This window comes from Emiliania huxleyi, assembly GCF_000372725.1.
Source record: "Emiliania huxleyi CCMP1516 chromosome Unknown EMIHUscaffold_131, whole genome shotgun sequence".
NCBI lineage: Eukaryota > Haptophyta > Isochrysidales > Noelaerhabdaceae > Emiliania > Emiliania huxleyi.
Genome location: NW_005201277.1, coordinates 41,206 through 52,779, shown reverse-complemented (window position 1 = coordinate 52,779; position 11,574 = coordinate 41,206). Strand labels below are relative to the sequence as shown.

The 11,574-nt window shown below is 64.6% G+C and overlaps 4 protein-coding genes across 4 annotated transcripts; 3 read left to right on the top strand and 1 right to left on the bottom strand.

The window, feature by feature from the left end:
* Positions 1-699: 699 nt before the first annotated feature.
* EMIHUDRAFT_51967 (hypothetical protein) lies at positions 700-2,514 on the top strand (the record flags this gene model as incomplete). Its single annotated transcript, XM_005788850.1, has 2 exons — positions 700-1,503; positions 1,705-2,514. Coding segments are annotated over 2 exons (1,614 nt in total), but the record flags the coding sequence as incomplete, so codon positions are not given.
* A 650-nt stretch (positions 2,515-3,164) lies between these two features.
* EMIHUDRAFT_440539 (hypothetical protein) lies at positions 3,165-3,998 on the top strand. Its single transcript, XM_005788849.1, has 2 exons — positions 3,165-3,522; positions 3,652-3,998. Exons 1-2 carry the CDS (start codon positions 3,313-3,315, stop codon positions 3,811-3,813), a joined length of 372 nt encoding a protein of 123 aa, XP_005788906.1. The 5' UTR covers positions 3,165-3,312; the 3' UTR covers positions 3,814-3,998.
* Positions 3,999-5,763: 1,765 nt separating this feature from the next.
* EMIHUDRAFT_440538 (hypothetical protein) lies at positions 5,764-6,925 on the bottom strand. Its single transcript, XM_005788848.1, has one exon. The coding sequence runs from the start codon at positions 6,873-6,875 to the stop codon at positions 5,883-5,885; it is 993 nt and encodes a 330-aa protein (XP_005788905.1). The 5' UTR covers positions 6,876-6,925; the 3' UTR covers positions 5,764-5,882.
* A 549-nt stretch (positions 6,926-7,474) lies between these two features.
* On the top strand, positions 7,475-8,490 carry EMIHUDRAFT_226228 (hypothetical protein; the record flags this gene model as incomplete). The annotated part of the gene is made up of 4 exons (XM_005788847.1): positions 7,475-7,618; positions 7,695-7,894; positions 8,110-8,416; positions 8,458-8,490. 4 exons carry the CDS (start codon positions 7,475-7,477, stop codon positions 8,488-8,490), a joined length of 684 nt encoding a protein of 227 aa, XP_005788904.1.
* Between the last annotated feature and the right edge of the window lie 3,084 nt (positions 8,491-11,574).

Genomic DNA, 11,574 nt, shown 5'->3' with positions numbered 1-11,574 from the left:
CTCCGTGTGCAAGGCTTGGCACGAGGTCTTGAGCTGGCTGGCCGAGGACAAGGGCAAGGGCGGGCTCGGCTGGGACAAGACGATCGGGTCGTGGTCCGCGCTCAAGGATTGGAAGCCGGTCTGTGCGGCCCCCCTCCCCCCCCCCCCCCAGTGCTAGAGCGATGATAGTGCGCATGTGTTGCCGAGCGTCTCCTTGCGCAGTCTCCAGCTGCCAACGCGATCTTCATGCCCCTCGCCCTCCGCGCCTCCCCCGCCGCCGTATGAACCTCGGGCCTCGGAGCGCTCCTCGGCCGTCGGTCTGGTCTTGTGCATGCATGAGGAAGATCGTGATAGAATAAGTGTACAGGAATCAAGAAGCCACGCAAGGGAGGGATGGCCCTGATTGTGTTCGAACGCAGCGGAATTTCTGTGTACCTGTACTCGAGTATGTGTTTAGTGCCGGAGTGTCAGTCGGAGCGCTGTTTGTCAGCACCAGTGTGTGTGTGGGCGCCAATTCTTTGTTCACGATGGCCTCCCACCGCATCGGCGCCCTCTTTGCCGCCACCAAGCGGCGCCGCGCCGCCTCCCGGCTCCGAGACTTTGGACGTGGGTCGCTGGCAGGTCGTCATCGCCGATGGGCACGCGGTGCTGCCCGAAGGCATGACGCACCTGCCGGACCGGGCGCTCCTCGACCGCGCCTCTCTCGTCTCGGTCGCCTGCCCGAGCAGCCTCGTCTCCATCGGCAACCAGGCCTTTTACAGCTGTTCCTCCTTCATCTCCATAGACCTCCCTGCCAGCCTCACCTCCATCGGCGACTTCGCCTTCCGCGACTGCTCCGCCCTCTCCTCCGTCACCTTCCCCGCCACCCTCACCTCCATCGGCCGCAACGCCTTCGAGGGCTGCTCCGCCCTCGTCTCCGCCGCCTTCCCCGCCGGCCTCACCTCCATCGGCATCTGCGCCTTCGCCTTCTGCTCCTCCCTCGTCTCCGTCACCCTCCCCGCCGGCCTCACCTCCATCGGCAACAGCGCCTTCAACGGCTGCGAGGCCGGCGGGGAAGGTTCACCTCCATCGGCATCTTCGCCTTCTCCCGCTGCTCCGCCCTCTCCTCCGTCACCCTGCCCGCGCAGCCTCGTCTCCATCGGCGACTTCGCCTTCCGCGACTGCTCCGCCCTCACCAGCGTCACTTTCCCCGCCGGCCTCACTTCCATCGGCAACGCCGCCTTCTCTGGCTGCACCTCTCTCTCCTCCGTCACCCTCCCCGCCACCCTCACCTCCATCGGCAAGCAAGCCTTCTCCGGCTGCTCCGCCCTCGCCTCCGTCACCTTCCCCGCCGGCCTCACCTCCATCGGCGACTACGCCTTCGCCAGCTGCTCCTCGCTCGTCTCCCTCGACCTACCCGCCAGCCTCGCCTCCATCGGCAGCTTCGCCTTCCAAAGCTGCTCCGCCCTCACCAACGTCACCTTCCCCGCTGGCCTTACTACCATCGGCAGCAGCGCCTTCTCTGGTTGCACCTCTCTCTCCTCCGTCACCCTCCCCGCCGGCCTCACCTCCATCGGCAAGCACGCCTTTGCCCGATGCTCCTCCCTCGCCTCCATCACGCTGCCGCTGCCCGATGGCCTCTCGATTGGCGACGGTGCCTGCTTCGACTGCCCACTCAACGAGGAGGCGAAGGCAGCAGTGCGGGCCATCAACTTTTGGGCGGTGCGGCCTCCAATCGACGCGCAGGGGCACGCCACTTTGCCGGAGGACATCACCACCATCGGCGAGGGCGCCTTCTACTACTGCTCCACCCTCGCCCGCATCACCTTCCCCGCCGGCCTCGCCTCCATCGGCATCGGAGCCTTCTGTGGCTGCTCCGCCCTCGCCTCCGTCACCTTCCCCGCCGGCCTTACCTCCATCGGCTGGCGCGCCTTCGAGGACTGCTCCTCCCTCGCCCGCGTCACCTTCCCCGCCGGCCTCACCTCCATCGGCAAGCTCGCCTTCGCCCGCTGCTCCGCCCTCTCCCGTGTCACCTTTCCCGCCAGCCTCACCTACATCAGCAGCTGGGCCTTCGAGGGCTGCTCCTCCCTCGGCTCCGTCACCTTCCCCGCCAGCCTCACCTCCATCGACAGCAGCGCCTTCCTCAGCTGCTCCTCCCTCTCCTCCATCACCCTCCCTGCCAGCATCGCCTCCATCGGCGAGCGTGCCTTCGAAGGCTGCTCCGCCCTCACCTCCGTCGCCTTCCCTACCAGCCTCACATCCATCGGCATCAACGCCTTTTCCGGCTGCTCCTCGCTCGCCGCCATCACCTTCCCCGCCGGCCTCATATCCATCGACCACGGCGCCTTCCACAGCTGCTCCGCCCTCGCCCGCGTCACCCTCCCCGCCGGCCTCACCTCCATCGGCGACGAAGCTTTCGCCAACTGCTCCTCCCTCTCCCGCGTCACCTTCCCTGCCGGCCTCACCTCCATCGGCAGCCTCGCCTTCGACCTCTGCTCCTCCCTCACCCGCGTCACCGTGCCAGACACCGCCACGATCGGCGACGAGGCTTTCGAACCTGAGACCACCGTCCTCCGCCTCCCTCCCAAGAGGATGCGCGACCTGCAGCGCTGGTACGAGGCGGTGGCTTTTGTTCTGGCCTACAAACGCTGCCGCCCCCTCCTCTACGGCTGGCTGGAGCGGGCCCAGACCAGGCTCGGCTCTTACGGCCCAGACGGCGCGGCGCGCCAGCGCGACCTCGAGGAGTTCGAGGGCGACTTTGCGCACCTCGCGCTCCATGCAGACTGACATCTCAGGCGTGATTGAAATCGCTGTGATTACAGCTGAGTGGTGCGAGACCGAGAGTGCAAGGCGAAAATCGCGAGAACGAGACGCCTCTCAATCCCAAATTTCGGGGGCCCCGATTTTTAAAAAAAGGTGACGGACGCTTCTTCCTAGCTCCAACATAGGATATGCACTCGGCGGCACGAGGGCAAGGCTGGGCGTCCTATGTATTTGTGCTCCCCCCGGACCCCTCGCTCTCGGGCACTATCCATCTGACCACTCATCGACGGGGCTTGGCGAGCGGCCCCGCACCAAGCGGCCGCGCTGCGGGGCAGGGCTAGTGAGAATGGGCTCTGTTCATCCCGGGCGATTTTGCCCGGGCGTGTAAGATTCTTTCTTCACAAGGGTCATCACGGTGTGCTGAGCATTTTGCCCATGTCTCTAAGAAGAATCCGACGGACGAAGACGTCGCAGCCGCCCGCGACGTCATCCCGGGGCCGGCGCGCGACAAGCCCACCGGCCCGACCCCCGTGTCTGCGCCGAAGTACATCGGTGTGGAGCACAAGGGAGTGGCGGCGATGCTCGGGACCGATGATATCAACGCGCAGACGGGCGACACGGTCGAGCAGCAGCTCTCCTCGCCCCCCCGACGCGAACCTGCCCGCCGGCGTCGACCCCCTCTCCGCCACGGGTTGGGCACCGCGGCCGTCGTCGGCGCCGCCAGTCGTCGACGACGGCGCCCTCGGCCAGGCCGACGGCCTCGAGAACTCGGTGCTGGCTCTGCTGGCGGCCCAGCTCCAGGCGCAGCGGGGAAGGGGAGGCCCAACAGCAGCACGCCTGGCACCTCGCCGCACGCCCACACACAAACCACGCTTCCACACCCCACACTCACGCCCGCTATGATCGACACGTGACGATGGTAAATTGCAGGCGGAGCGGCAGCGCGCCGCCGCCGCTGAGGCCAAGCTGAGCAAGGCCCTCGAGTCCACCCAAGCCATGGCGGTGCGCTCTGCCATCGCCGAGACGAAGCTCGAGGCGGCCCTCGCGTCCAACGCCGCCCTCGAGGCGGCCAACGCGGCGCTCCAAAAGTAGGCGAGGGTGGGATCCGCGGCCGACTCCGATCCAGAGTGTCTCTTGAGCAGCCGTGGAGCCGGCAACGCGCTCCGGCGACACATACACCGGTCCGCGCCCCCGTGCCCCGCGGTGTGCTCCGTCTCTCTCGTCTGCGGAGTAGGCTGCCCCGCCTCTTCCACTTCCCCTTTCCCGACACCATCCACAGACGGCTTTAGATCTAGAGGGTACCCCCGAGGGCGAGGCGAACCAAAATGCAGAGTATTACGGCCGCACGTGTGTCCTTCCAATTTTTCTGTTTTAGGTATGTTGTTGGCAAATCAAGACACAGAGCTCACACAAGATCACAGACAGCGAATGCTTGGAAGTTGACATTTAATACCTCCTCGGATAAGTTCTTTTGCGTGGTTCCCCACCTCGCAGTGATCTCCGAAGGCATGGAGAATCCACACACATCCAACGACCGAGGCCTGCAACAGCGATCCGTATTCGTACCCAAAGCCTTGGACGTGTGTCATCGATCAGTGCGACCGCAAGCTGTGTAACTATAGCGGCTTTTTGTCACGACTCTGGCTGGCCATAGGTCGGCGATCCCGTGGCACCGTATCGCCGAGTTCCAGCGATACAGTCTCAAGGCGCCGAGCCCCTCAGCCGCTTCCTTCCCCCAGCACCGCCCACCCCGCACCACCTCCGCAGAAGGCTCGATTTAGAGGGGTTCAGCTCCAGGGCACATTGGGGGTTGACCCCTTTGCGTCTGAGCCGTCTCCCCGCCTTTGCCCCACTCTACAGCTGCTCTCCGAGCAGATCCTGCTCGCCAGCCCTGAGTATAAGCACACCCACCGCTCGCTGCCGCTCTGCTTCCCGCACGAACTCACCATCGAACGGCGTGGCCTCTTAGATGCGAAGAAAACGCGGAGGGACAGCTGAGATACAGCAGAGCTGACCCTTGAGCTCACTCTACCTGTGTGGCGGCACGCACCCTCGACTATCCCAGCCGCTGTGTCTTGACCTCGCAGGCTCGAGCTGCGCGCACCGCTGCGCCTTCGCTTCTGCCCCTCCAACCCAGCCGCACAGTCCATCGCGCAAGAGCTCGCCGCGTACTTCCCTGCCCTCAGCGTCGCACCGCTAGCACCGGGCTCCACCGCCCCGCCCCTCGCTGCGGCGGCGGCCGCCGCCGCCGTTGCCGTTGCCTCTGGCGGCGCACCCGGCGATGATCGCGTCGTGCCCAGCGGGCTGTACACGACGTCATGAGTCACACGTCTCGACGGTGCTGCGATCATGCCAGGCTGGACCTCGCAATAGGAGCCGCGCGAGGACGTACGACGCGTGGCGCGCACAGTGTAAATTCTTTTGCACCACGGTGCTCGCGGATTCGACCATCCGCCTTCTGACTGCGAATCCGACGACGGCTTCTGTGAGGACGACGGCTTCTATTATTAGAAGCCGTCGTCCGCGCTTTGCCTGTACGGGCGCATGGAGACGTGATGCCTCCATGCGCCCGTCGAGTCAAAATCGACATGCGAGGCGATCTTTGGCCCGCCAGAGGGATAGGCGGCGTTTTGGGCGAGAAACAGCGCTGCGACCGCGAAGTGGCGGTGGACATGCTCCCATGTTGCCGACGCGGCGCCGGAGTGGCCGGCGCTGCTCGCCGCGACCACGACGGCTACTCCGATGCGCCGGGCCGACCCGTCCTACCCGACGGTGGCACTCTTCCACGTCTCGCTCACGCTGAGAAAAGTTCTGAAACGGCGTGCAGCAGAGTCGCCGACGAGTCGGTGCGCGTGCCTCCTCGTGTCGCGTACCGTTCTCACCCATCCATAAACTCACTTTGGCCTCACTAAAGCGAAGGCTGAATCCTCAATCCTCAGATTTTAGTTTAGGACGCTGTGGGCCCTCTAGTAGTGTGAACTAGTGTTTCATAGGAGATAGCGAGTAGGCGAGTAGACGGAGTACGCTTTGTCCGAGTGGTCGAGTGCACGTAGCTACGACCGAAAAGAACACAAGTAGGGGGAACCGTTTTTTTAAGCCGTCACTCGGCGTCTAGGCGACTCACCGCAATGACATGCACATGCGCATACGCCGCCGCAGGCTCACTTAATCCGCGAGTAGGCGTAGCTGCCCGCCAAGGACAGGACGGCGCCGAAGACGGAGACGAAGCCGTGCGAATCGCCTAGCATGACGATGCCATACGCGATGACGATCATCTTGGTGAACGAGCCGAGCACCATGAACGAGGTGGCGGTCACGAGGCGCTGCAGCCACAGGCCCGCGTACGAGATGAGGCAGCCGACGACGCACGACGCGACCAAGGAGATGCCGGTCCCCCGCTTGAATTTGAGGGCGTGGTACAAGGAGTGCATCTCCTGGGGCGACGCGATGATGAGGACGAGCAGGCTGAAGAGGGCGCCCAGGCCATTGTTGAGGATCATAAGCGCAGGCTTGCTGACGTCGACCTCGCGCACGGCGAGGAGGTGGCGCTGCATCATGCGCTCCGCGCACGAGCTGCCGAGGTTGGCGATCAGGAAGATCAAGCCCACCCCCGAGAATCGGATCTCCGAGAATCGGATCTCCTTGGCCTCGTAGATAAAGACGCCGACCGCGATCGCGCCGGTGGCGCCGGCCGATCGCCAGTCGAAGGTAAGCGTCTCCGGCTTGTGCATGACCGACTCGATCAGCAGCGTGACGATTGGGCCCAGGTTGCGCACCACCACGAACGTACCCACCGTCACGTACTGCAGCGCGATCATCGACGTCACCATCATGAGCGCAAAGAGCGGCGGCACGGCCAGCGCCCACAGCCTCCAGCCGTTGCCGAAGTGGACGTTTTTGGAGCCAGCGGCCATGCCGACCGTCGCGAGCATCTGCACGATCACCACGGCGATCGGCGCGTGCGACCGGCCGACGGCGACCTTGTTGAGCAGCGTCATGGAGATGGAGCACGTCGCCCACGAGGCGGCGGCCATCGCGATCTCGGACGCGCCCATGGCGGAACGCAGGGCCTCGAAGCGCGACTCGGGCTTCCCCTCCTCTTCGGCGATCTGCATGGGCTGGTACTTTTCCTTCTTCTCGCGGAGCTCTCCCATCGTGCCCCGCAGCGAAGAGAGTGTGCGATGGATGTCAAGAGGGGCCGGGGCATGAGGCGCCGTCCCAGCTTTCTGTGAATGGCTTATCGGGACTACCTGCGAGCGGCTGCAGGTGGCCGGAGGTGGTGAAAACCAGGCCCGTCGGGATGACAGGCCTATTCGTACAATAGGGCTCCGCTCCACACCGCCAATGCAAACCGGTGGGAGCCATTACTTACTTAAATCTATTTTTAAAGAGCAGGGGGAAATGGTTTCCAGGGAGGGGGGGGGGTTTTTTTGAAGGCCCCCCCCCCCCCCCCTAGCATGTGGTGAAGCCTCTGGGGGGGTCGGGACCCCCGCCCCTAGCATGTGGTGAAGCCTCTGGGGGGGTCGGGACCCCCCCCCTAGCATGTGGTGGGCACCCCCCAGCGGTTCGTGGGCTAGGAATAGCCGCCCCCAAAGTTGTGAAATCGTGGCTAAAAGTCCAATATCATTGAGGGTTTTTTTTTGATGTGGTCTATTGCTCACGGAACCCGCCGCCCCCTCACCACCCCTACCATGCGATGCCCCCTCGGCCTCGCACCGCCTGCCTACTCCCGCTCGCAGGTACAGCCGCTGCCATGGAGGAGGCCGCGAGACGCGTCCGCTGCTGCATCATGTTCTTCCTGCTCGCCCTCGCGGGCGCCCACGCCGCAGCAAAGGGGCAATTTCCCGAGTGGCGCTTTCAGGGACGTGATGTGGTGGTGAAGATCCCAAGAGATTCGGTGCGCCCTTCAACTCAGCTCAAGTAGACTCAGACACTCCGTGTGATCTCACATACACCATTCGTGTGCTGAACAGTTCCACGAGCCTCAATCGGCCGCGTGCGAAGCTGCTGCCGCTGCTGCCGCCGCTAAGAACTCCTCTCCCGCACCGGTCCTCATCATCGACGCGCCATCGTGGTTTTGCACGTCCGATTCTGTCGGCAATCATTTGCCACTATACTTCACCCTTCGAGCCTTGGCCTTGCTGCATGGCATCGGATTCCAGATGCAGCCGACGTGTGGCCCTATCATCCGGGACACGCCCAAATACATCACCGGTTGGTTGCCTCAAAGTGCTTCTCCGAACTGGCCGCCCGAGGTCCCTCGTGACCCCGGCACGATCATGCGGGAAATAGAAGGAACCTGCAAATGTCGCACGATCATCACGCATGCTTGCACTTACGGTTGGCCGTTATTTGCCGCCGTTTGGGGTCGCGAGATCCGAGCCGCAGCCGAGCGCTATTCGGTTGCAATAAGGGGGTGTTGGCAAGCAACGGCTCAAAGACGCAGAAGTACACGTATGACCTCGATGATGCCGTCACCCACTTTCGCTGTGGGGACATTATGGAAATGGATGCGTCACGGGGCCCGCTCAATTCTGGGTTTGTGCCATTGAGTGTGCTTCTTCGCTACCTGCGCCCACTTGCCCCGCGTTCGGTGGGCATTGTCACAACACCGCTCGTTGAGAAGTGCAGCAGCAAACTCGAGACCCGAGCCATGGACTGCAAGCACGGCAAGCAGTGCCACGACATCCTTGAAGTGCTCCTCCCCGCACTCCAAAGCGGGCTGACCGGCCCGAGGAAGATGCACGGCCCAAGGGTCAGAATCCATGACAAGGACACGACGGTGGGGGCGATGTCGCGCATCGCCCTCGCTCAACTCTCCATCTGCCCACCTAGCACCTTTTGTGTATGGCCGGCTCTTGGGGCAGTGGAGGGGGTGCTCACTGGCGTTGGGGGTGGGCACAGTATTGCACTTGAGCCAGGCAAGCGGGCCGCCGCTGCACTTGGAGAAGGGCATCTGCATGTGCACGCACTCCACGGTTCAAACGCCAGTATATTGTCAATCAAGCGCATCAAAGAGGCACAAATGTCGCCACAGCAAATTGGACAATTCCTGGTTGAGCACTAGTAGTATGTTGTTGACACGGTGGCGTTCTACCCGGCTCCGGAGCATCGTGAGGTCAGCTTGCGCCTCGTTCTAACAGGCATGGTAGCCGTGCCTTGCGATGCGGGACCGCTCCGGCGGTGGTGGCAGCTCCTCCGCCGCCGCATCGCGGTGGCGCGCCTCGTGCGGCGCGGCGCCCCGCCGAGCCGCAGCAAATAGCGCCACTTTCGTAGAATAGTGCTTGCGTGTTGGCTGTTGCGTCGAGGCTTGGGTGCCGAGGAAATCGGCGGCGACAGGCAGGCACCTTAATCCCGTCCTTATTTTCTGCTCAAGAAGAAGGCCTGTGAACACAACACCCGGTGCAGCCTCGAGTCGGCGTCTATGTGAAACAGGATTTTGGTATAACAAAAAACAGGATCACACGGGACGACCCAATGGTCGTCAGCGGAGCTTGGCGAGAGGCTGACCTAGCAAACGGGAGTCATCCGCCCGCCACCGCGCTCGACGCCGCTCGCACGCGCTCCCTCTTCCGCCTGATCCACCTGCCAAAGACGGGCGGCACGAGCGTGGAGACCCTGCTCTCGCTCGGCCACCAGCCGCACCGCCGGCTATCCAAGCTCGCCTGGTGGTGTGGAGCGCTGGACGCCTCGCCATCGATACGCGCCGCCGGCTGCAGCAGCGGCGTCGGCCGCTCCTCATCGCCGTTCCTGCTCCCGCACGGTGCAGGCCGTCCGGCCACCCCGCTGCTGGTGGTGCTCCTCCGCCACCCGACCGAGCGGGTGCTCTCGCAGTACTACTTTTTCCGCGGCTGGCACACCCACGTCGGCTTGCTCTGTGACCGCCACCCGCCTCGCGACACACTCTGCGCCGCGCCGGAGGCGCGAGTGCGCTGTGGCCAACCTCAGACGGAGAAATCGAGCGTAGACGCATTGTTTAGCGTATCGATGGGCGCAGGCGGTCGTCTCTCTCGGAGACGTCGCGCGCGCGCAGGCGGAGAGCCTCAGCGGCGAGGAGAGGCTGCGTCGCGAGGCGGCCGCCGAGACGTGGCGCAACGAACTCCCGGGCAGGGCGGCGGCGCGGCGGCAGGCGGCGGCCGCCGCGGCCGCGGAGGCTGCGGGGGACGGAGGCTTCGGGACGGCGCTTCTTCTTCCCGCCCGGCTCGCCGCGCTGTCCTCCCTGGTTGGCGGTGGCCCTCCTCCCCGAGACAGCTGAATGGCATGCACGCACACTGATAGGCCTGCTGGGCGCGTCGCTGCGTCCCGCGTGCGAGCTGCCTCTCGCGGGTGAGAGGTGAGAGTACGCATCTCTATAGGCTCGTGGCGCCGTCCTTTCTGTGGGAGCTGGCTCCAAACCTGCAGCTGCGGCTCCTCGACGCATCACCGCACGCTGGCGGCGCGAGTGCCTTGCCTCAGGGCGCGGCGGCAGCTTCCGGCGTCGGCATGTGCGCCAGCTGGCGCGGGCGGTGATTACCCGGGATGACCCGAGACGACCCGAGATTAGGCGTCGGCATGCGCCAGCTGGCGCGGCGGCTCCGGCTCGCGGAGGTGTGTGCGCACGATCTCGGCTATATCTCGGGCTGGCGAGGCACTCCCACGTCTCTCACGGGGTCCCCCCCTTGCCCCCGGGGAGGGGGGGTGGGGGGGGGCGAGGGAACCCGAGCTTCGGCGCGGCAGCGTTCAGCTGTTCCCACTGACAGCAGGCTGGAAGTACCTCGCCAGATCTCGGGGGGAGGGGGGGAGGGGGGGGGAGGTGGTGTCACTCCTCAACAGCACAGGCTGGAAGTACCTCGCCAGATCTCGGGTGTGTGTGTGTCTGACTCTCAGCGGTAGAACATCTCGGATGGACCTCGGGGCCAGGGTGTAGGGGGAGGTAGAAGCATGCTCAGTGTGCGCCACCCCACCGCCCCAGCGCTGCCTGCTGCCAGGCGTTTCTGGCGGACAACGCCGACGTCGTCGGGACGACGGACCAGGTCTGCTCACCCACCGCGCACTTGGGCCTTGCACTTTGAGTGTGCCGTGCCGGCTCCTGCCCGCGGGTGTGGAGACGCGAGCGTCGCCCCACTTTGTGGTGTGTGGAGACGTTTCCCTTCCCTCCCCTTCCCCCCACCAGCTCGACGATGTCATTGTTACCCTCTGCCACCTTGCCGGCGCTTCGGCCGCCGGAGTCGCGGCGGCTGCGGCCGCCGCCAGCGCATCCCCGGCCGCCGCCGCCAACGGCACCGCTTGGGCGCGTCGGCTGGCGAGGGGCAACGTGCTGCCTCGGTGCGCGCACGCCTCGCCGCGCTCCCAGTAGCGCAGACCTGTAGGCAGCCTAGTTTCAATCCAAGCGACCGCGGACCCCCACACACATCTGTGCCACACACATCACTCCCAGAGCGCCACACACGCAGCCACTCTTCCGGCAGGAAACGTGGCCAGAGTGGTGCTCTTGGGAAGAGGTTCCTCCTTTCCACTCCCCCCGCAAGGCGCGAGACACACACACACCAGTTGGCAGTTGAACGAATCCATACTAAACCAGTTGTCGGAGTTGGGGAATTGCCTGCTACCCAGGTACCCGAGATTGCCCGAGATTACCCGAGATTACCCGAGATTGCCCGAGATTGCCCGAGATTGCCCGAGACTCCCCCGCGAGACTGCCACGCAGGTACCCGCGCCGCGCGGAGCTCGCCGCAGAGGCACGCGGCTGGCGGCTAGGAGATTACCCGAGATTACCCGAGATTGCCCGAGATTGCCCGAGATGACCCGAGACTACCCCAGATTACCCGAGATGACCCGAGATTACCCGAGATAACCCGAGACTGCCCGAGATTT

Bases quoted from the DNA above. Each gene is read 5' to 3' on its own strand.
- EMIHUDRAFT_440538 (XM_005788848.1), bottom strand. From the start codon at position 6,875: ATGGGAGAGCTCCGCGAGAAGAAGGAAAAGTACCAGCCCATGCAGATC.
- EMIHUDRAFT_440539 (XM_005788849.1), top strand. From the start codon at position 3,313: ATGATATCAACGCGCAGACGGGCGACACGGTCGAGCAGCAGCTCTCCT. The intron at 3,523-3,651 runs GCGCAGCGGGGA...GGTAAATTGCAG, and splicing joins TGCTGGCGGCCCAGCTCCAG to GCGGAGCGGCAGCGCGCCGC.